Source organism: Brachionichthys hirsutus, chromosome 2 (assembly GCF_040956055.1).
Source record: "Brachionichthys hirsutus isolate HB-005 chromosome 2, CSIRO-AGI_Bhir_v1, whole genome shotgun sequence".
NCBI classification, from domain to species: domain Eukaryota; kingdom Metazoa; phylum Chordata; class Actinopteri; order Lophiiformes; family Brachionichthyidae; genus Brachionichthys; species Brachionichthys hirsutus.
Window position 1 is genome coordinate 8,144,086 of NC_090898.1, and position 23,396 is coordinate 8,167,481.

The 23,396-nt window shown below is 49.2% G+C and overlaps 2 protein-coding genes across 3 annotated transcripts in view; one reads left to right on the forward strand and one right to left on the reverse strand.

Moving 5' to 3' along the window:
• samd11 (sterile alpha motif domain containing 11) overlaps positions 1-6,262 on the forward strand; it is a gene marked incomplete at its 5' end in the record, with an annotated part of 18,863 nt that extends 12,601 nt beyond the window's left edge. Inside the window, 8 exon segments of the mRNA XM_068752484.1 lie at positions 2,738-2,853; positions 3,120-3,198; positions 3,321-3,466; positions 3,469-3,642; positions 3,699-4,064; positions 4,692-4,825; positions 5,626-5,736; positions 5,978-6,262. Coding sequence (XP_068608585.1) covers positions 2,738-2,853; positions 3,120-3,198; positions 3,321-3,466; positions 3,469-3,642; positions 3,699-4,064; positions 4,692-4,825; positions 5,626-5,736; positions 5,978-6,262 — 1,411 coding nt within the window.
• A 2,261-nt stretch (positions 6,263-8,523) lies between these two features.
• Positions 8,524-23,056, reverse strand: noc2l (NOC2-like nucleolar associated transcriptional repressor). Of its 2 annotated transcripts, XM_068747800.1 has the most exons (19): positions 23,005-23,056; positions 22,462-22,596; positions 22,158-22,341; positions 21,837-22,071; positions 21,523-21,613; positions 21,356-21,434; positions 21,102-21,212; positions 20,908-21,021; positions 20,025-20,213; positions 19,631-19,770; positions 17,356-17,467; positions 15,112-15,225; positions 13,666-13,767; positions 13,222-13,365; positions 11,815-11,928; positions 11,453-11,596; position 10,858; positions 9,422-9,520; positions 8,524-8,828 (listed from the first exon to the last, which is right to left on the reverse strand). In XM_068747800.1, exons 1-19 carry the CDS (start codon positions 23,022-23,024, stop codon positions 8,695-8,697), a joined length of 2,262 nt encoding a protein of 753 aa, XP_068603901.1. In that variant the 5' UTR covers positions 23,025-23,056; the 3' UTR covers positions 8,524-8,694. The 2 variants fall into 2 exon arrangements, with proteins under 2 accessions (XP_068603901.1, XP_068603893.1); XM_068747792.1 differs by lacking the exon at position 10,858 and having other exon boundaries at positions 11,464-11,596.
• Between the last annotated feature and the right edge of the window lie 340 nt (positions 23,057-23,396).

The following is a 23,396-nucleotide window of genomic DNA, read 5'->3' on the forward strand; positions in this document are numbered from 1 at the left end:
GCTCACCAAGCATCTGCAAGCCAAATAAGGGAGGAACGGAGAAAAGCAAAGAGAAAGACAGGAAGTGCGAAACACGGGGTTTAAAACGGGGATGAAGAGAGACGAGCAAAAGAGAAGAAGAGCAAAGATGGCAGGAGGACAAAGTGACGGAGCGAGAGAGATATGAACCAAAATAGGGATTGAAGAGGAGATTGAGGGTGTGAGATAAGGGGGAGGGAGGGAGGGAGAGAGAGCGAGCGAGCTAGAGGGCGAGAGAGAGCGAGCGTGGAGGGAGCCTCATCCATTTTAATGAGCTTCCTGTGTAAATGTGTTCCTGCGGAGACGGAGCCGAGGGCGGCCGCGCGGCGCTCCTAATCCCCCCACGCTCCCGTCATTAAGGGCAGCCCTGTCACACACACACACACACACAGCCTGGGCTGCTGTGGGATGGGGCCGCTGTCGCCACTCTGACAGGTCGTCACACACCAGTAAATTCCCCAGGAGAGAGAAAGAGGGAGGGAGAGAGGAAGAGAGTGAAAGAGACAGAGGGAGGCAGAGCGAGTGAGAGAGAGAGAGAGAGAGAGAGAGAGAGAGAGAGAGAGGCTCCACTGAAATAGTTGTTAACGAAGACGAGAGATTATCTGCCGTCTAGTCTCATGCAGAAACGAGGTGTGTTTACCGTGTCTTTTTTATAGCATGTTAGTGGTTTGCCAACAAGATGGACAGGTAGTCTTTAAACCACACACACACGCACACACACACACACACACACACACACACAGACACCCCCCTGAAAAAACAACTAATGTCTGCCACTCCTCCCTTATAAAATGAAGAAGAGATGGAGGAAGGGAGTGGAGGGTCAGACACGCACTCTGTCTGCCTCTCTCTCTCCCTCTCCCTCTCCCCCTCCCTCTCTCTCTCCCTCTCCCTCCCCCCCTCCCTCTCTCTCTCCCTCTGTGATTAGGCCTCATTATGGCGGCGCAGACGCCTGGCAGCTCCAGTCATGCAGCTTTAATTGACCGTTATTCATCTGCGGGCTAACGCTCGGCGTGGATAGGCGGTGCTAGGAGAGGGAAGAAGGGAAGGAATGGGGGGGGGGTCGGCATTCGCAGGCCATGATGGAGGTGGATACGAGTCTTGTGGGCGCCTTAGCGTGGCCTAGTGGAACCGTGCATTGCAAGGCTAATTGCTAGCCTCCAGGGATTAGGCCAGGTGATTACACACTGGGCGGTGTAATTACATAAGCAGCGGCTGGCGGGGCCCCGGCCCGCGGCGCGGGGGTCACGCGCTGCAGCCCTCACCCAAGATTAATTGGAGCTGCCACTGGAGTGCGAGGCGCCGCCGGAGTGAGCGGTTATACGATTAGCATTAACATTTCAGCGGCGGAGGCGATCGATGAATGGCTTTCACCCCCCCCCCTCTGCACCGCCGCCACCCTCTGAATGCTGGCTCCAGCCACCCCCCATCACAGCTCCCCGCTCTTTAATGCGTGTCCTCCCTCCTCCCAGTTCCTCTCTCTCTCTCTCTCCGCTTTTCCCTCACCGTTTAGTGAGGCAGGAGACATGCAGGCGCTAGCTAATTTGAACGCCTTCGCCAAACAATATTTGTGGTTACATGCATCCCGCTGTTGCTTTTCATTTTGTTGTTTTCCTCAGCCTGTTTCCCATTTATGCCTTTGCATGATGGCAGTCGCACACGGCTCAGTTCCGATCGGTGTGATAGCAGGAAGGAAGGGTGTGGGTATGACACGGTAAGCGCCAGAGCAGAGCCAGAGCATCACCATCATCATCATCGTCCTCACCAGGCTCACATCCTCGCACACTCTGAGGGTCAAGGTTCACACACATCCATCCCCTGACAGCTTTTATCCACTTCTTATAAGCCGTGTGGAGAGGAAAGCAGAAAAGAGGGACCGGATGAGAGAAAGGCTTACAGTGGGGGGGGGGGGGGAAAGAAGTGGGTGCAAATCTTAAAGAATATAAAGAGGCAACTCAATGTGAGGGGGAAAATGATGAGATAGAACAATGAAGAGGGGGGGGGGCGAAGCAGGCAGGGGGAAAAAATACAGCGGAGGAATAGAAAGGAGTGAGCAAGACAGATTTTCATCACAGAGATGGGTAAAACAGAACAAGAGGTGGAAAGAGAGGCAGAAAGGTGAGAGGCTCCTTTCTCTCCTTGAGGAGGACAAAAGAGGGGGCCAATAATGGAGGCCTTTTCACATGGCGAGGGGGGCATGATGCTCCATCTTTTCACCAATTTCAATGCGGCCTCGAGAGGGCGAGGGAGAGAGGGAGGGTAACAGAAAGAGGGGTGTAAAAATAGGCAGAGCAGAGTAGGGGGTGGGCGGGGGGGTGTTAATTAGATGGCCCTTCAGCCCGTGGCTTCGGTCAAGACGCAGGGGCCGCCCCAGCTGTCGGAGCACGCCACACTGGCGTTGTTCATTCAGCCCTCATTATGTGTGTGTGTGTGCGTGTGTGTGTGCGTGCGTGCGTGCGTGCGAGGTGGCAGGGAGGGAACGGCTGCAGTCTAGGGTACAGCAATGGCCGGCGGCGCCGCTTGTTGCGGCGTGACGAGACTGATGAGGCACTGGGGCGACACGGGGGCCCCTCTGGAGCGCCGCTGATAAAAATACACAGCGGCCATTGGTGCTGCGGCGTGCAAGGAAATGTTGCTGCTGAGAGAAGAACCCTCCCCCCGACGGTTCACGTGTCCCTTTGGTTTAACACTAAATTGTCTTTTCTGTATTTGTGTCCAGAGAGCTGTCCCACCCTCCAGCCCTGCTGTCCCCCCCAACCACGCCTCACATTGCCTTAGGACCTCATCTGCGGCCTCCTTTCCTGGGCATGCCCTCAGCGCTCTGCCAGGCCCCCGGTAAGACATCACTAATGGTCACGCGTGTAGAATGCTCGGCGTGTTCACATGGCCGTAACGGGAATGACCAAACCAGACGATTAGATTATAGATTATACATTTGAAGGGCGGTGACAGAGACGGCTTGTTGAGCTGCTGGTCACTTTCCTTCCAAAGGTTTGCATAATATCCGCACGGCTTCCTGCTTCCTGCTTCCTGCTTCCTGCCTTCGTTGACCTGTTATTTACTTTTCATATATTTATTTCTAGGTTTGTCTGGTCTCGCAGGCTATGGTTTCCTCCAACCAGCTCAAGCTGAGATCTTTGCCCGACAACAGGAGATGTTAAGGAAGCAGAATCTGGCCAGGTGTGTGTGCTGTCGTGTCCCAGGATGCACTGATAGATCATATTACACGCTGTGTGATGCTTAATGGCCAAGTGATGACGTAGAGGTGACATTTGACACGTTTGCATGTCTCGCCGCGTCAGACTTGAGATGTCAGCAGAGCTGCTAAGACAGAAGGAGTTGGAAAGTCTCCACCAGCGGCAGCAGCAGCGTCTCCTGGGCTCCGAACATCTGGGGGCTCTCCCCCCCGGCCTTCCCTCCGACCATCCAGCCCTGCGCAGCCTCCACGAACTCCGGAGAACCATCCGCTCCGTGAGGAACTAGCTCGCCGATCAAACGCGATGCTGGTGCTTCGCCATGGGGCTGCCACGCCCGTGCTCACCCTCAACCACCAGCAGCAACAACTGGGGGTGTCCTCGACGCCCAAAGACGCGCCGGCGCAGAGCTCCGCTGCCGGGCCCGACGGCGAGTCCAGGAAGGCCTCCCGTAGGGGCCCCCGGCACGGACTCATGCCGGAGGAGGCGCCAGAGGAAGAGAGGCGCAAGATGAGGAGACGAAGGACTCGGACAGCGAGACGGAGATGTGTGAGGAAAGACGAGGCGGCGTCGGTGCCAAGTCCAGGAGTAAACCCAGGGGCGGGGACAGAGAGGCTGGCAGCAGGGACGGGTGTGACGGCGCCAGGGAGGCTGGAGAGAGCACCGGCAGGCTGAGTGCTTCCTGTAGTTCAGCAGGTACCGACTCGCCCGCTCGCCACCTCCTCACCCCCGGACCGGGCAAAGCTGACGTCAAGTACCAGCTGCCAGCTGGCTTCATGCCGCCGCTGCCGGCTCTTCACGCCCAGTCGCTGCCCTTCGGATTCCCCTACACCAACCCCTACCTTCACACAGGTGAGCGACTGAGAGGCACGCACGCACACGCACGCACACACACGCACACGCGCACACACAAGCACGCAGGAATCTAAAGGGAACATGTGAAGCACATTAGTGTCACCCTGCACATGTCGCCAGCGTGGAGACCTGGCCCTGTTAGAGGGCCCCGCCTCTGACCTCACTGTGACCTTGCGAACGGCACAAGCACAGTCACATGGGCAGAGGGGGAGGGTGGAGGGGGTTGTTGCTTTCTCTCTCTCTCTCTCTCTCTCTCTCTCTCTCACACACACACACATTTGAGCTGTTCTTGCTGATATGCTGTATATTTCTTTTTATATATTAAAACTAATATATCATGGGGGTTGAATATGTTCCTCCCTTCCAGCTGTAGTTTGACCTTCATCCATCCATCCATCCATCCCTCCATCCATCCATCCATCATATACTCCTCTAAGGTTTTCCTCTGGAATACATCACGACGACAAACATTTATATTATAGGACACTTTTGTCCTATAATATAACATTTCTTCCCGTTTCCAGCTACCGTATCTCTATAAAATGTGAAGCACGATGTCCCTCAGTCTAAATAGCGCCACTGCACGCTGTGTGTATTGACACACACACACTGCTGCTCTTTCAGGCGCCATGGGAGGTCTTTTCATGGATGGGGAGGACTCGGCCACAGCAAACCCTGTGGAGGACATCAGCAAGTGGAGCGTGGAGGATGTGTGTGGCTTCATAAGCAGCCTGGCCGGATGTGCTGAATACACACAGGTGAGGAAGAGAGAGAGCGAGCGAGGGGGGAGGGGGGGGAGAGAGAGACGGGATGGAGGCCAAGGGGCAGGCTGACTATAACAACAGAGGAATAGAGAACGCGTTTCCTGCTGCAGCGCTACTGTTGTGTCTTAGGTAGAAGCTGTGAACCTGCACCACTGTTGTGAATGAGTGTGGCTGAACGAATGGCACGGCGAGCTTTGTCTGCATGCGAGCGAGGCTAAGTTATCGGTGTGAGCCTTTCAACAACAGCCCCGTGCTATGTAAGGCGTGATTCCAGTCAGGCGCCCTGGCTGTGATGTCTGCTTAACGTGACTCCCATGTCAACGACGGACGGGAAGTGATTTAAGCTTGGCTGAAACTGGCGTCAGCCGTCTGAGTCAGCTGCGCCTAGCGGGGGTCGAGGCGGCGCCGCTGTGGTCGCTCTTATTAGCTTCAGTTCAGCTTCAGAAATCATTCTGTTGTTCACAGAATAAGACGGTGAAATCTGCGTCTAATCTCTAAATAAAGTCACACAGTGCAGAGATGTCTGGACAGGAAGTAGGAATAGTGAGCGGAAACAGTCGGCGTGCGAGCTGGCACGTAAATGCCGTGTTAAAGGCCCGTTGGGGGGAAACGGCCACGAAGCTTAATGCCAAATTAGGCAAAGTCTTCCGCCTCTGAATTGGAAAAATATTCAGCAATCATGAATTCCTCCTCTCAAACTGGGTTGGGACGGCGACCCTGTGCAGTCGGAGGTGTGGATGGACGTGTGCGGCTGTGTGCCGGGGCTGTGGCTGAAGCGGCTGTGTCTCTGCCAGGTGTTTCGGGAGCAGGCCATTGATGGAGAGACATTACCGCTGCTCACTGAGGAGCATCTGCTCAACACCATGGGACTAAAGCTGGGGCCTGCACTCAAGATCCGCTCACAGGTACACACACCACAGACCTGCGTGTGTGTTGGCGTGCGCCGCCGTGGGCTCGTTGCGTGTCTGGATGTGTATTTCCGTTCGTAGGCATTAATGATCCCTTTAAATAGCCAGCCCCACAGAGTGCAGCCGCTTCCTCTCTCTCTCTCCCTCTCTGTTTAAAGCTCCGTAAACAGCATTAGTCCATTAGCCAGAACTCAACAGGCTGTGCTAACAGTCATGTGGTGTCCTCTCGTCTCCTCAGGTGGCGCGCCGCGTTGGCAGACTTTTCTACATGACTGGATTCCCGCTGGCATTCCCGTTTCCGCCTTCTGCTGCGCTACGTCCTCCAGAACGGGATCGCGACCCCCTGACCACGCAGTCCGACACACCCCTGCCTCTATCCCTGTCCTTGCCTCATAGACCCGCCTCCACCAGCAGCAGCTCCTCGCCGTACAGTGGCGCCACCCCAGGGTGCTCCACCCCCAAGCAGGAAAACGGGAACGGCGCCACAATGGGTGGACGCTATGGGGCAAAAACTCCTTCATAGGGCGTGAAACTAGGCAGAGGGCCCCCCCCCCATCCGCACCCGCCCACACCTACTTTAGGACCTGAACTTTATGGGAAAATATTGGATTGGCATAAAGGACAACCGGACAATATGATCTGCAAACCAATCAGCTCCTTAGTTTCTCTGCAGTGGTTGGAAGGGAGTCGCGTGAAAGGAGGAACAGAAGACGACTGGTCATGGACAGCCTGCCAAAAAAAAGGAGCAAAGCGCTGCCACAAATGTGACATACTTGGGAGACAGACAGACAGACGCTAGTGGAAACCCTTCCTTCCTTCCTAGACTGGAGGAAGATCTGCTCACTTTCTTTCTCGTTCTCCATTTCTTCAACTCACCACAAGCCCTGCACAACCCGGGAATTAAAAGGAGACGCCTCTCCCTTTTCCTCTCCCTCCGTTCCTCCCCCACTCGCCTGTTATTCCCCCGAGGCCAAACGGCGGCGTGGCGCTGCCTTTGTAGAGGCTGGAGTTGAAGTGCATGCAGAACGGCAGGAGATCCGCCCAGCTCCGTCTTATCACTGCAACTATGCATTCCACTGTCCCGATACCAAAGATGACCGGACGTGTGGAATTGGAACCGTGTTTCACAAACATGTCTGCTTCTTTCTGCATTAATGGTCTCAGTTTAAAGATTGACCAAACAGGGAAATGCTAGGCTAGTGCCTCCTGTGATAGACTGTATTTGAAGTGACACATACGGTATAGATCTATCATTTACTGACCGCTTACACGTATTGGTGGAATGGAGACGCCTCCGTGAGAATGAGGCTCACGCCCCCTTGTGTGCTTATGCTGACTACTGTGGGAGGTAGGAAGAACACGCAAAGTTTGTACAGAATCATGCTTAAAATGAAAATATCCTGAAGGTTACATATGTGGTACTTTGACTTTTTCAGAAATGTAGTTGCACGAATAAGGTTTTCTTTGATGAAAAATGTGACTTGCTGAACTTCGGCGGTACTTTCGTTCAGACCTTTCGGTTCCGCCAGTTTAAAAAAAAAAAAAAAAAAGTGTAATATTAAACATTTGCGCCGATGTTGAATGCTACTTCAGCATATAAATAAGGAAAAAATATTTATAGGACTTGATGTAGTAGATAAAGCAGATTATGATATGTACTATAATTAGCCCTGAAAACGATTCCAAAGATTCGGGTTTTTTTCTCTCTCTCTTGGTTGCAGGGAAAAGGCACAAAGCTCTTAATGCAAATGGTTTGAATTTATGTTTTTTTTAAACTTCGCAAGCAATTAATTAAAAAAATGGTCTTTAGATTTCCCATCGAAAGTTTTGTCTTCATCCTATTTTTCTATTCACCACATAGGTGAAATAAACCCTGAAAAAAGATATGTCTTTCTCTGGTGTGTGTGTGCTATTTAATATATATTTGCCTTCTCTTCAGGTGCTTGTGGTTTTTTTGTATACACATGCAGGAGGGTTAGGGTTATGTGGCGGGGGTGACCCATGAGGGACATAGTTCAGGTCAACACCAGCTGTCAAAGTGAGAGGTTCAGCCGCAGGCCAAGGACTCTGTCTTTGGGGATAAACCTGACCCTCCTGATCCGCCCACATAGACTGGACCAGGACCAGAAACAGCCTCCACTCAATCTTACCTCCCCTCCTTCAAAGAGCTTAGACTAAAGCAGTCTGCACTCTGCTGGGACTTCCCCTTGCTCCAGGCTGGGTCTCTGCACCGCCAGAGTCTCTCCTCATTCAAAACAAGAAGAAATGTGACATCAAATCAAATCAAATCTCCGTTGTGGCATCTAAATTCATGCCAAACAACTCGTCTGCTGGTGAACGTATGCATGAACCAACAAAAGGCAAGCGTCACCTTTAGATTAGCTACCGTTGCGTCAATGAAGTCAAGAATGAAATAGGGGGGTGAAGGTGTGTGTGGAGGGGGGGGGCTGGCAAAGAAATAGACCAGCCTGGGTTGCTGCTCCACCACCTGGGCAGAGAATCTTGGCACAGCATCAGACACCACCCTGCCAGCCTGGCGCAGCACTGCTGCCGCAGGGCTAGAAGCCCACCCCGCCGTACCCCTCGCCCCTCCCCCCCAGGTCGGCCCGGCTCAGCCAGGCTCGTAAATCGTTCCAAAATAGCCCTTTCCCGTCCTCACAGAGCCCTAAGGTTTTAACACGAGCACATGCATGGAGGACACGGACGACCTGCTTCAGGTGTTCCTCTGCAGCGACACGTCTGTTCAGTTCATCAGTAAAAAGACGACGGAAGACAAACTGCATTCTCGAAGATTTGGTTTTAATTTTCATTAAAATGGCATCACAATGTTTTCACCGTGCAGGTAGAGCAATACAAAATCCAAAAGCAAATAAAAGTTCAGTAATGAATATAATTCTTAGTATAGATCGTCGGTACAGTTCAGAGCGGAGGTCAGGCGACCTCCATCCGTGACCTTCAGTCGTCATCCGACAGCTCCAGGTCCTCCACCACATCCTCGCCACCCTCTGCCAGCTTTATCAGAGCGGAGGACGACAGCGGCTTCGGAGCCTTTGAGGCTTTTTCATCCTCTTCTTCCTCCTCGCCATCATCTAAAACACGAACAGGAAGCACTTTGTCTTTAGCATACTGAAATGCATGAATCGTGCCAGGAAGCCGGAGGTTACGTTGTTAAATTATGTATGCAAGCAAGAAGAACTGTTTGTTACAAACAATTTATTACATAATTATAAACGCATAAAAGCTAAATGGGAAAGATGTTTCAGTCAAATGTGACAGAAGTAGCTCGAATCTCAACCCTCGTCATTCTGGTGAGTTTTTATGTCTCAAGTAAAAAGAAATACAAAGACGACAAAATTGATAAATCGAACATCAACTTTAGAAGATCAATCAAGTAATTAGCGGGAAGGGATTTCTACATAAATATTTATTAGTTGAGAGTTTCATTCATTTTGACACAAATGTTTAATCGATGATAAAAAATAGCATTTTCATGAATGTTCTTTTGATCAACTAAAATAATTATCTTGTCCTTGCAGCTCCACAAAAAAATGGTTGCTATGCCAAATCCTGCCAGTCGTCATAGCGATGAATCTCGATATTCATACAATAATGACACGGTCATATAAAAATAAGCGCGCTGGCATGCTTGAAAACTCATTTTGGACATCGTTAGGGGACAAACCTGAGTCTCCGCCCTCCATCTCGTCATCGCCGCTCATATCAAACTCCTCCTCAAGAACGTCACCATCATCATCATCAGACTCACGGCTGCCCTTCTTATCTGAGGGGTGGGAGGGAGACAGAGAAAAGAGTAAAATGTCTTGAACTTTGTGCTGTGCGTCTTGATCCAGACACCTCAAAGTTTGCGTTGGTGCGCGCGTCACTGATGTCTGACGCCGGTGGAGACACCTACATGTGGGCCAGGCATCACAGGCAGTCTATTTCCTCCCGAGATGGAACGGAGAGTCGATTATAGACGCTGCTGCTGCACCCATGAAACTCACTACCGGCAATTTCAGACATCTTACGCTTACGGCCTAAATATAGCAAATGGAGATAGCAAGCAGGTTCCACGGTGAGGGAGTCAGCGTGTGTGTGTGTGTGTGTGTGTGTGTGCGTGTGCACTAGAGAGAAGTTGGGAGTTTGAGCATACTTTGTGTGTGTGTGTGTGCGCGCGCATATTGTTTAGCCAAAAGGGACATCTGGGGGCCACAAGCTTTGAAGTTGTGATGAGTGTCTGGGGGTGTTGAGGAGAGAGAAGCAAAACGGAGCTGCTTCCTCTGCTACGCTGAAAACACTCACACACGAAGTCCTACCGTCAGGACTCTGCTACTCGCATGCTGCTAGAAGTCGTCTGCAGTGCCTCAAAGGTTGCCCCCAAATGACCTCACAGCCTTATTACCCCCCCCCCCCCCCCCCCCCCCCCCCCCCCCCACACAAACCTAAAAACGTCTTTCTGGGTGTGTGACTGAGCAAAGACCGCAAAGAGCTCTGGTGAGCTGCCCGGGTGCTTTTGGCTCTTCTGGACTAGACTGGAAGCTGGTGGGCGTGCGCTCGTGGACCATCTTCAAGATGTGTGCACGTGTTGCAAGGACATGCACAGGCAGATGGTTTTAAAGCCGCAAGGCCGGAAAGAGAGGGAGAAAGAGCGAGCACCGGAGAGCTATAAAGAAAGAGAGGGCGGGAGAGAGGGGGGGGGGCTGCCACCTCTGGCTGTTCCACCGGACTGGTTTGAATTATGAACCCCCGCTGGGATCCAAGCCTGTACTTCCTGTCGGGGGTTTCAGTTCGTGCGTGTGCATGCGAAGGGGTTGGAGGACCGACGGATATAAGCAAGGGAGGGGTGGATAGAGAAGTGAGAGATGGAGCGCCGCTGTGGGGACGCTCCTAACAATGAGGTCCAGACATGTGAAAAACAATCCCCCCCCAATCGTACACCCACGTCCTCCGTGACCTCCCCCTCGCTCCCTGCTGGAAACTCGTCGGAGGGTCGAGCTGAAAGCCGAGGCTGCAGCCGCCTGTGACCAGCGGAGAACCCGGCGAGGACGAGACATGGGTCGAAGAAAAGGTTCCTCTCTCCCGACAGAGAACCAGATCTGATATTACTGGTGCGTTAACCCTTTTGAGACCGGGGTCTCTGACCAGCGCACTTTATATAGTATATAGTGACCAAAGAGACGTCACAGGAAAGGTTGTAAACAACAATAGGAGTTGTCCTATAGGATAAATAACACTTTTTAAGATGTATATTTCTTTGCCAAAGCTAAGCAATCCTACACACGCTAGCTTGCCAGCCCATGTCCCACCGCAAATATGATCATTTTGCAAATTCCTGCCAACAAACAAATCAACCAACACATGCAGGCAAACGTATAACCGCTTTGGTTTATAAGATAAAACAAGATGCCTATGCCTGATGCAATGAGCACTCCCAGTGCCAAGGAACACACTGCAGGTTTGTGCCGCAGGAGGCCTTCAACCTGCACCTTCTGGAACTCGGAGGAGTCGCACAAATACTACTGGCTTGCATTTGGTAAATGCAAATGTCGCGGCTTTTTCAACTCTGGTGAACCAACCGGTGTTGTTTGACAGACCTTAGATTTAGAAAACCAGTCGACTGAGACTTTAAGTTTGCCTCCACGCTGCAGAAGCCCAGGACCCGACACAGAAGGACCGGCATCATTGGCTACTGCAGTGAAAACGAGCAGGTGACGGTTAGCTTGCCTTTGACTTTGATTCCATCATCGTTGTCTGAATCGCTGTCGGACTGAAACAGATCCTTGAACTCTTTCTTGTCCTCATCCTTCTTCGCCTGAACCTTCCTGCGTTTGATCTCAGGCAGGTCCAGATCCTCCATCTTTAAAACACAAACAAACAGCGGTGTGAAAAGACAGATCCACCGTTGCTGCGCTAACAGGAGTTACGGTAATATACAAGCACCATCCAGTCAAACTGCCACTAAAGAGCACGACTCCGTGAAGATACTCGGAGCGAAGCCCTTCCTGTGCAGTGATAAAGTAAAAGCCAACGATGAGCTCATGAGAAACGCTGGTGGGAGTCTTAGTGAAAAGTTACCCTCTCTTTTCCAGAGATCTCCAGCTGGATCTCCTTCTCCCTCAGCTTCTTCCACTGGATGTAGTACCGACTGAGAGGAGTCCCCTCCTGCTGCATCCGCTTCTCCCAGGCCGCCTGAGAGAAGACAAAGAGAATAAAAGTGTTTGTTATAAGGATATATAATGATGAGTATGAAGGGGATCCTGACTGGATACAACACGTCACATCCAGAGAGATTGACAAAGAACGAAAGACCTTCTCCAGCCGCTCAAGTTTCAACGGTTAAATCCAATTGAGTGAACGGAATAGAGCATTCCCCAGTATGCCAGGCAGCTAACAAGGCAGGTGATGATAAGAAAGCAAACGTGGAAGAGCGTTGTCTTAATTCATTCTCAACTCAAATAATCAACACATTTGAGGCAGAGATTAAGAAGCAGAGTGCTGCCTGAATGGAGCCATCATTAATTAAACTAGATCTCAGTTTGGGCGACATGTCAGCGGGGGGGGGGGGGCGTCTGCCGGCGGGAGGTCGTGGCCTTTTCCAGAGCAGCAGCAGCAGGCCTGTCCGCTCTCCTTTGCCTCCAGTGACACCAGCTCTGCTGCTGCCGTGGAGGAGATTCCACGGTGACGGCCTCCGCTGAGCGGAGCGCCATGGCGACAGGACCCGGCGCCGCCGCCGCGCCGCATCGTCTGATGCACTTCATTAACATCCACACACAGTTTCTTATCAGTTTAATTACTCAAAGGCAACCCTCTTTAACTTCATCCTCAAACGCGTTTAGAATATGCATCGGCTCTGCCTGTCGGGACTCTGAAAGCACGTAAAAGCATGCATGTGTGGACAGGCAGCAAACAGGCAGCAAACAGGGAACACGAGAAGAACACGCTAATGGCTACTCTTTAAGGACGAGCTTAAAGCCAGTAATGACCCAAAGGTCATTCTTAATCAGACAGAGTTCAAATAGCGATAATGGGGGGGGGGGGGGGCACCTACCTGATTCTAGGGTTTGCTAGACAAGAGCCCAAAAGTTTTTACTTTTACTGACACTGGTGCAAACTAAACATTTGGAGGATTCTTTAAAACGTGCCACTGTTTATTGAGTAGGCGGACCCAGAAGGAAACAATGGATTTATAAAAAATACAAAATAAAAACATCCACCGCTTTATCCAGAGTCACGTCAAAATGCAATTGGTCGATCATTTTCTACATGGGAAACCGTTCCCACCATGTTTCGCCAAAATCCTTTGCACAATTTCCGATCCCAAATGTGTTGTTTAACTACATTTCAATTACAGCCTTGCTTTCCTGCAATTACGTTTAAGATTCACAAAAACTCAAACACACGGAAGAGGTAAAAAAATGAGGACTCCGGAAAATAGGCATTTGTGCATGCCCCCCCCGCCCTCTCTTTTTCACACACGCTCACCACAGAGGTGGCATCGGCCACTCCGAAGGCGGCCTTCTGTCTCCGGCCTGTGATGTGGCTGCTGTTCTCCTGTACCTTCTCCAGCAGCTGGCGCACTGGCTTGCAGTAATTGGCCACTTTGCATTCCTTCAGGAACACTTTCAGCTGCGGAGACATGGAGGGGGGGGGCATACCTGATGTTAAAAAACAAAAAAACGAAACGCAAAAACAGCCAATCAACCGATAGACCGCATTAAGGCGCAGAAGAGAAAGGTTTGTGGTTTCAGCTCAGCAGGATCCAGAAACAACTCCAGAATTATCTATCCACACAGGCTTGATGCTCCGTGAAAGATGTCAACTCATCATTTCCTCATTAGGCTGGACTGAGAAAAGTAAAATGCTGAGGGGTCACGGGGAGTCAGAGGCATTTCCCAGACCCGGGTGATCCAGGATCAGCCGTGTTACCTGAATGACGGTGGGCAGGGCTAGCTCTGGGAACCCAATGGAGCCGGCCTGCGTGTGAAAGTATTCCAGCATCAGGTCGTACAGCTGGTCGATCAGTCCGTCCTGAAACACAGAGCAGCCCCGAGTCCCACAGATGACAAAGTGTAAAAGAGGTAAAAAAATACATGAAGATATTTGCGTCGAAGTGTTTCCTGTCACAGAGGAATCACCCGGCCCAGCCCACACCTGCAATTAGGTTCAGTTAGATCTGAAGTCGTGCCAAGTTATGATAATAATCGGAGCTCGATAGCTAAATACAGAAACAGAGAGAGAAAGACGAACTCCACACAGCTGTAAGTCCTTATACTGCAATAATACCTTGATGAATATCGAGGTTTTGAACTCCACTCAGCACAAAGTAGAATATTACACCCCGTCTAAGAAATAAAAAAAAATAAAAAGGGTTTATGATCAAATAATCATTTCCGGTCATTCCTGCTATAAATGGAGGATTCGTCAAAGAAATGTTCCAGACTTGGCCCATTATTGGTTCAGAAACGCACCTCGGCGTCCGTGAAACGCTTTTTTGTTACGTATATATTATCCTATTTGCCCGGTTTGGACTGCCATTGGTCAGTTGATGACCTTCCTGTCTCTTCTCCGCTGTGCTAAAGTCCATGCTATCCCAGCTAGCTTTGATTGCAAAGTTGCTGTTGTGTCGAGGACAAATTAAAATGCAGTCGACTACTAAACGCAACAATTAGTGTAAACCTGACCTTTGTTCTGCTAAATATCGCAGAAAATTCGTCGTCATTCGTCGGTGCGGCTTTGTGTACACACGGCAAACGCCCACGGTGCTTCATGAGATCTCCATGGAAACCTCCAGAGGAATTTTCCTTTTAAAGTGATTTCCGCATTATATACCGACCTAGCTAGATTTATTCACGCCGTTTAAAGCCCCTCATCTCTGGAGTGAACGCGCCATCGACAGCACTAGACCCCCCCCCCGAGTTAGCGCTCTCCATGAATACATGCCAAGCGTTTGAACGTAAACGGCGCTCAGATAATCAGCGCTCGTTCAATCGGGTCTGTTACAGAATCCGAGGCGGGGCTTCGTGGGAGCGGCCCCGACGACAGCAGCGACGGCGAGAGGAGATAATCCCAGAAGGCCGCGCTGCAATCCTCTTGGCTGCGGCGGAGCATGGAGACGGAGGGCCAGTTTTAGAACCCTGACAAGGGGCTTTCAGCGCTGCCCTCAATCCCCTTATGCACACGGACGGGCAAACGCGCTGCGTCAGGGAGCGCCGTGAGAAAGACATTAGCTCAGACTTGAACCGCTCATCCGATCAGCTGCTGCTCCGTCTTAGCTGGAGAAATGTCAGAGACCTTGAACCGAACCGGATTGTCCTCAATAAATGATCCAACTCTCTGCCCGACACAACGCGCGGCGTCACGGTTACCGCGTACCTTGTAGGCCTTCTCCAGTAGGTTGACGTTGCTAAGCTTCAGGATGACGGCGAAGTTGATGGGCTTCTTGCTCATTCGCCCCGGCTTCTTGTTGAAGTCCACTTGTTGAAAGACCTAAAGAGGAAAGATAAAAAGCAGCGGAGCTAAACTCAGGCCCAGCTGCACAGACACACACACACACACACACACACACACACCCGTCTTACAGGTGGTCCTCGACTCACGACAGTTCTGTTGTTGTTGTTGTTTGTCTGTTTACGAGGTGCTTTTACGACTTACCGTAAAAACGAGCGAGCGAATCAACAGTTTCTGCCGTCTCACCCGCGATGTCTACCGAGAGGAAGCGGTCTCGTTCCACTGCTCATTTACAGAATCATGACGCAGCAAAATACACTTACGGTAATTTAACATGGGCCGACTTACGACCACGTCGGCTCACGACAAGACCCTCGGAACCGATCGTGGTCGTAAGTCGACGCCCCCCCGGTATTTGTGACTTCGCTTTGGTAGTTTGTGTCAAATACAAACATGTATTATCCTTTATGTTTATTATAATGCATGTATTATCCTTTATGTTTATTATAATGCGAGAAGAAAACAAAGAAACAAAAGCAAAGCAAAACATGAGCATCGAAATGTTCTCAAGTGATGCAAGAGGAAGATACATTTCACACATTCAGTAATCAATATGTCCAACAACAGCATTGGTTACTGCAGTAATCCTCCTCCTCATGGAATGCAACAACCTCCTCATGCCCTCCTGTTCCCACTATTCAGCCAGAGCCGCCTGGAGCGACTGCCGAGTCTGTGGCGGCCGATGAACTCACCCGACCCGACAGCTTTACATGGCATGCAGGCCGTTCCAAAACGATGATGTCATGCTCCTCTAGAAACGCGACGTCACCTTACCGAGTTGGGTTAGCTTAAAATAAAGATTGGATGAACGCCGTTATTGGGGACAAACTTCTTGTGAATTATCGCAGAAGCTGATCTGCATGTTGATGTGCAACCCATTAAAACGACAACAACAACAACAACATGACATTTGCTGTCTTTTCCGTTGACGGCCAACAAACAGGTGAAAACCAGTCAGTAACATTTGTCTACTTCCGTGGAACGATTACGCTGGGTTGAAGTACTGCAGACGTACTCGCTCGCCGGTAAGACGGCTATTTGCCGGCACGCTCTAGGTTTCACACGAGTCCACCGTCGTGCGAGTCGTGCTTGCGTTTGTGCGGCGCGCTATTCCTGTGCGTTTGTGCGTGTGGCCGTTAATGCGCTCAGCGAGCGACGCTGCTGGCCGGTGCCGTCTGTACAAACATAGGATGTGGTGGCGGTCTGCGGGGGAGCCGGGGGGGAAGTGGGAAAGCATGCACACACACACACAGCTACTGAAGCAGGAAGCTCCAAATCATACCCCCCCCCCCATACACACGCACACCCCTGAGAGAACACACACAGGCACAAACGCACTGGAGGGAGGGGCTGCTCTAATTAAAACAGTAGCGGCGTTCCTCAGCCTGCCTTTAACAAGGGGAACAGCAAAGGAGGAAAAAAACACAGGAAATATTGTGAGTCACAAATAAACACGATTTGCTGTCGGGGGTTAGGGGAGGACGCTAGATTTGGGGGGGGGGGCGGGGGGGCAGGCAGAGAGGATGTGGTCTGCACAGCGTTTTAGGGCCAGAGCACAAACCACAACTGTGCTCTTATCATTTTGGTCAAACTGCTGCACGCACACACGCTTTCAAACAAGCGCCGCAACATGCATGCGCTGACCACTCCCATCTGAGCGAGCGAGTCCCCGTCGCCAACACGCCGCTCTCCTCCGGCGCACCACAACCACGCCCGGCACACGAAACAGACACGCACCGTGCAATCGCACGCTTTACGTCTGGCCGGAGGGAAACGCTGTCAGTCGGTGGCCTGTGATTGTTCTGATAACAAAGGCGCCTCTTCTTCCCTCACAGACGGCGTCGTCCGCTTCGACTCGTTTCCTCCACAGCAGCTTCAGTTGTAGCCGTTGAGACCAGAACTTCATACGTTGTTTTTTCCACAGCGAACCACGGATGGAACATTTCAGCACATCTACCATCTTGTTTATTCTGCACGACTTGAAACTCTTTCACCTCAGCACCGGGAACTTTTTTGTCTGCTGGAAGCTTCATCTACACAGTCTGCATTGATCCCGTCGGATCCATACATGTTCTCTGTGGCCGGTGGCGGCCGAGGGTGAAGTCTTACCTCCAAGAGGAAAGGCAGGACGGGCACAAATGTGTTGGTGCTGCCCGACAGCAGCGTGAGCGCTCTGCAGCAGTGCAGCCTCAGAGGGTAATATTTTGAAGTGGGAACCAGCCTGTTGATAAAAAGGAATAGAAAGCGGTGAATGTCTCCACCTACTGTTGGAGAAATGTACAGCGACGCACGCGGGAATGAAGGAAAGCGGCAATTTATGAATGACATCTTAAACAGAAATACTTTTCGCTGAGCCCTAAAATAGAACCCTATGTGGAAGTTATTCAACGTAAACCGCTTAGCTGTTACTTATTAACGGTCTTTGTGTCTCTGGATGACAGATTTGATTTAGGCCAAAAACAAACTAAAACAAACTAATTTGCTCGAGTCATATAAAGGAATCTCTGAACACATTTCTTTGTTTAACATCAGAGTTGTGAATGGGACGCATGCTTCGTCTGCACGGAGGGACGATGGTCGAACAGACGAGAGAACAAGCTTAACAAAACGAACAGTCAAAGCAGAGGGCCGTCCGTTTGAGTCCCGAGGCGGTTACGAGGCAGATTGTCCTCCCCGCCGTCTCCGTGTTCTTGCTCTGGGGTGGGGGGGGTTGTTGGGTTGCCGCGGATAAAGACTCGGTGCGCTGACACAACTTCCGCTGTGATTTGGTGTGATATAAATAAATTGCCTTGACATTTCCTTTGCTGCTGCATTTGCCGAGCTGTCTGACAGTCGGTCCGGGAACAGCAGAGCTCTTTTTTCATTAAAGCAGTAATAAGCAAATGTGTAACCATCGAATGTTATACCGTACCTCCAGTGAAAGCGGTAACTGCTGTACCCCTAATTAGTTCAGTACCCCCCCCCCCCCCCCCAAATATACTGCATAAAAGCGATGGGAATCTCTGGTCTCTGTCCGACACTCGTCACGATCCGAATCATTCAAGATACATCCGTTAAAACCTCAGACGCGATACGATTCGATGAGCTCCCTTCCCACGATGCATCTCGATTCAAGTTCAACATCTGATAAAGCTACCGATACGATTCGATTTAAACACGTCCCACGATGCATCTGGATTCAGCGTTGCCTGGTCAAGATGATGTGATTCGGTTGGTTGCAGAAATCTGTTTACCGTCATTAACAGCTACATAACCAGCGTTTACAGGTAGCAGCAAGGCCATGCTTTTTAATGCTATTTTAATGCACAAATACTGCATATTTCATTTCTTAAGATTCACAAACATTCCATCAGAGGAATGAGGTAAAAATGTATAGATTCAAAGGCAAACTGGACACAACGGGCAACGTTTAAGCAACAATAGTGGAAGGCGAGGAGTCGGGCTCCGTTTCAGTGTTTATGCTGTGTCGGCGTTTCCCGTGGGCGATGAGATTAGTCGTGCTCGCCAGTATATTTTATGGCTGCGTTACAAAGTTTGCAAATTGCGCTGGATTGGTCAAGCTTTCCATCTTGCTTGTAAAACCCGTCGTGCTGCCAAACCTCTGATTTAAAGTTCGCTGGTGAATCTGATTTTGCCGCTGTGATTCCATGTTGTCATGTCTGGAGGCTCCGCGCTGCTCCACGGCCCTTCCCACAATCCACCGCGGAAGACGTCTTAATGCAGGTACCTACGTACTTTTGGGAAGTTTATATTACGATCAACCGATACAATAACCTGAACGTCTATTAAATGACTCGGTCCGTCACTACGCTGCCGATGCGCTCGCATCGCACACGTGTGAAATCGTGTATCGACACAACCTTTTGTTTTTTCCATCCCTCCTGCATAAAATCATGATAATTTATTCCATCAATTTGTCTCAGTTCTGCTCTGACCTTTTACTGCAGTGAGTTTATGCTAATTTTGATATTAAGAGGATTTGTTTTATACCAAAATGTTTCTGCACTGACTAATGTGCTAGTGCCGATGGCGGCATGCTGCTCCAGGTGTGTTGGCTGGTGACTTGTGATCTGGGCTGCTCTCAGAGGCGTGGGTTTTAAGTTCTCCAAGGCCGACTTTTTTTCTCCCCTCTTTTGTGGAAATGCTGAATAATCCATCATAGATTAAAATGGTCAGGTCTAATAGCATCGTGTAATTTGACAATTCTTTATCTTTGGTCTGAACAAACGGACATTTCTCACCATTACATTAGTATAAAATAATGATTTTTGAAAGATCTAAATTACTTACAATACAGAACTGATCAAATAATTGCTTCACTTAATGCTTAATCGAGTTACCTCTGAAAAGCTTGTTTTTGCACAATCAATGATCGTATACTCACTTGATGGTGCCGATAAGGATCTGGCAGAGCGGATATATGAGAGGCTGGAGGACGTCGCTGGGATGCAAGGTACTCAGGACGCGACACCAGAGGTACAGACAGTGGATATACTGCCAGTTATACACAGACTGGTACGTTTCCTGCAGACAAGCACAGGCAGTTTTATTATAGCTGCTTAAGAGGGCTCCAGAACCGTTTGTTCAGTTATGGGCTTCGCTTAGAAGAACAACAATAAAGCAAAATGTCAAAAACATCCACCTTGTGCTCTGAACATGAACAAAGAATAATCCCCGAGAGCATCTCGCATAGTACTTGTATTTTTAACTGACTTGTACAAACGTTCAAAGACCAGAAGGCAACATCTCCATGATGGCACACGGGGCCGAAAACGAACCTTTTTCTTCATGGTCATGGCATTCCTGAGGTGGATGGCCATCTGCCGGATGTAGATGAAGGCCTGCTGGTACGTGGCTTGTGTGTCCAGGGAGTACATCTCAGTCAGAGTGCGCTGCATGAAGTTGATCATGGGCAGCACATTGGGAGACGTGAACTTACAGTTCTGTACATAGGAAATGTACATTTTCTGCAAAGGGAATGAAAAATACTGTAAGGACAAGCCACGGCGGTGTGCTTTATCGCATTCAGAATAACAATCTAATTAAATACTGTAAGTCTGTATTTCAAGAACTTGTTAACAGGATGAATTTCCTGACTTCCAATCAATATTAAACCTTGATTTGCCGTGTGCCCATCTATTGCAGAGGCTTTAGATCTTCACTGCTATCACCTCCGCCAATATGTTTTTCGCTTGCGTAGGTTTGCTTGTCTGTCCATCTGTCTATCCGTCTTTTAGCAAGACAACTCAAAATGTTCTGGATGAGAGATTGATGACATTTTTAGGAAATGTTGGGAAATTTACCAGGAACAGTTCATTAAATTTTGGTGATGAGCTACAAGAGATCCTCGATTCTGAGCTTTTTGTTCAATACCTGAGGCATAATTTCCCAATTATTGGAATGCTGTCAGCTACCACTTTAAAGAACAAGGATGCCACTGCTCTGTGTCTGTTTGTGTGCCGGTACCACCCAGAGCACTGTCTGACAGGGAGTCGAGGAGTAACGGAAATGTCTTCAACCAACCTAAAGCAAGTCCAGTTGAATCTACTTTGCTTTTCTTGATTTACCTCAACCTGGACGACTGAAAACCTAAAGACACGACCGCTGCCACCTTACTTATACAGCCCAGGCTGCCCTATAAACATCTGAAGCTTAGTTCACCTTGATAATAAGGTTAAGATATTTCTCTTGTTTGTGTCGGCAGATCTTGTTGAGGGCCAGGAAGGCAAGAACCCGACTCGTCTCCTCCCCTGCGCTCCACTGCTTCAACAGTTGCTAGGAACAAAGACAAATGTATAACATAATTGCATTTAAGGGAAACGTTTTCTGCCATCCTCTAGTAACTCGCGACCAACCTTGACGAGGTGACGACACTGCTTTGGTAGGCAGAGGTAATAAGGCACAAGCTGGTTGGCATGACGAAGGACAGCGCTGATGACCGTTGCCTCTGTTAAACAGGATAACAGCTACAGACGGGGACAAAAGGGACACGAGACGAGGTCAGTTCAGGGACGTTTTCAGGAAGCGCAAGAAGAAATAACTACTATGGCAAAACAATTTATTGACCTCACAAGAAAACATGAGGCAGAGCTTAAAATGAAGAACAAACCTGAATAACTCCACTGAGATACATCTTGATGTCGATCTGATTCCTCTGCCATTTTGGACTGGATGAAGGAAGCAACAGCCTGGAAAACAGCACAGATGAAACATGGACAAGTGAACCAACGACCCACGGCAACATTAAGATCAGCAGATGTGGAATTCACCGCATACTTTTTCGTGACTTTATCCGTCTTCAGGTTGAGAATCTTTTGCAGGGCCGCATAAACATCTCTGATACAAAACAGGACCAGGCTGTTGAAGACTGAAGGCAGCACAGGGAAGGGGGGATGGACTCACATTCAGGGTGTATAACGTTGGCACAAACGTGTTATTGCTACCGTCTGTTTTTAGTTATGACTTAATATTAGCACATTCTCCATATACATTATCATCAATGTAAAAATGTCTGTTTCATTTCATTTTTCTTTTGAACTGCAACAATTTGAATATTAAAAAAATTATCATCTGACGACATGCTATTGTACCTGAACTGTCGTCAATTTTGAAGCGACACTGAGCATCTTTTTCCCCCTTGGTTGTCGCGACGGCAGCTTTGAAGGCCTGGGTGACGACTCTGAAGAGACGAGGCGTGGGCTCCTTCTTCATGGACACTTTCCAGTCTTTAATCATTTTGTCTGTGACTTTGCTGGCCTCCACCACATTCTTGGCTTTCTTCGAAGGCTTTTCATCCTCTTCGTCATCCTCATTAGAGCCGGCCTCCTACATGCAAAACATACCCGGTGACGACCCATTTCTTTATATTTATTTTTTATTCTGCATCACGTTACAGTTAGCACCCATCCTACCTCCAGTGAAGATGGCAATCTATGGTATTTTCTCTCATCCTCATCTTCTGAGCTGTCCGTGTCATCAAAGTTTAAGAGTGTTTGGTCATTTTGCTGCAGAAATTTGAAGAATTCTGGATCTTTATTCTTTAGCCTGGACAGCTGCTCCTTGTGCTCAGAGGCCTTACCCTTCTTATTTAGATCACTATAAAAAAATAAAAAATAAACGTGTGTTATTGCCATTGATCAATTTTACATTTTGGTATTTCCAACACATCTATAATATAATATGGAAAAGGAAATCCTCCTATAAGTAAGGACTCACTTGTCAGAATTCAGATTTATCTTCTTTCTCCCAGGAACATTCTGTCTGGAAGTCTCTTCTTCCGATTCTTTTTCATCTTCAGAGTCAAAATCTCCTGACAGCAGGAACTCATCCACACTGAGGTCTTCTAATTTCCTAACAAACAGGAAAAAAAACCGATGAAATAAGTTGGTCAACATGTGGGTGAACGTAGGATTGATACATGGTCTTGTTTCCTACGTTAACTCAAGCCTTATGTTATATACCTCCTTGCCACATGGCTACAGAGCTGCAAAGGCCTTCTTTGCCATGCATTAATGGTCATTTCTTCATTAACTACAATAAACATGCAAACTGCGTCTATCGTAAGGAAGCTAGCCCAAATGCTTCCAACACTTAGCTAGCACTTAGCTAGCGAATTGCTAAAACATTATCGCACTTTACGTTAGCTAAAAGGAGCCTTTCCAAACGAATAATCTCGGCCACCTTCTGAACACAAAATTAAATCGCTGATGAAATCCGTATTATACACTACACTACGTACAAAATCAATCACCCATATACCTTTTCTGTTTCCCTGCCATGCCGGATCCGAATCCTGAAACGTGTCTTTCCAACTTCAATACCCACAATCCCTCAGTGCAAAGCGAGTGAGTTGATTTTGTGTTTCACTGGCGCTAAATAGTTATATAATAGCTTATATAAATGTAAAAACAAGCACACTCATTTTGCTTCGATAAATTTCGATTTATTTTGGCCTATTTTTTTCATACCTCTCAATCAATAAATATCAACACAATACCAAATCTAAATTAACAACAGCAACCGCGAATCACGACAACCTCGAAATTAAAAGTCCCGCGGTGAAAGCCGTGCAGAAGAACAAGGAGCGCTTCGAAGCCCACGCTAGGTTTAAATGCATCTGGACTGTATTGCAAACAGCGCATTCTGGTGAC

Excerpts from the sequence above, each read along its gene's own strand:
- noc2l (XM_068747800.1), bottom strand. The coding sequence starts at position 23,024 with ATGGCAGGGAAACAGAAAAG. Across the intron at positions 20,214-20,907 it reads ATCTTAACCTTATTATCAAG|AAAATGTACATTTCCTATGT; the intron begins GTGAACTAAGCT and ends TTCCCTTTGCAG. Across the intron at positions 17,468-19,630 it reads ATCCTTATCGGCACCATCAA|GCTGGTTCCCACTTCAAAAT; the intron begins GTGAGTATACGA and ends TTTTATCAACAG.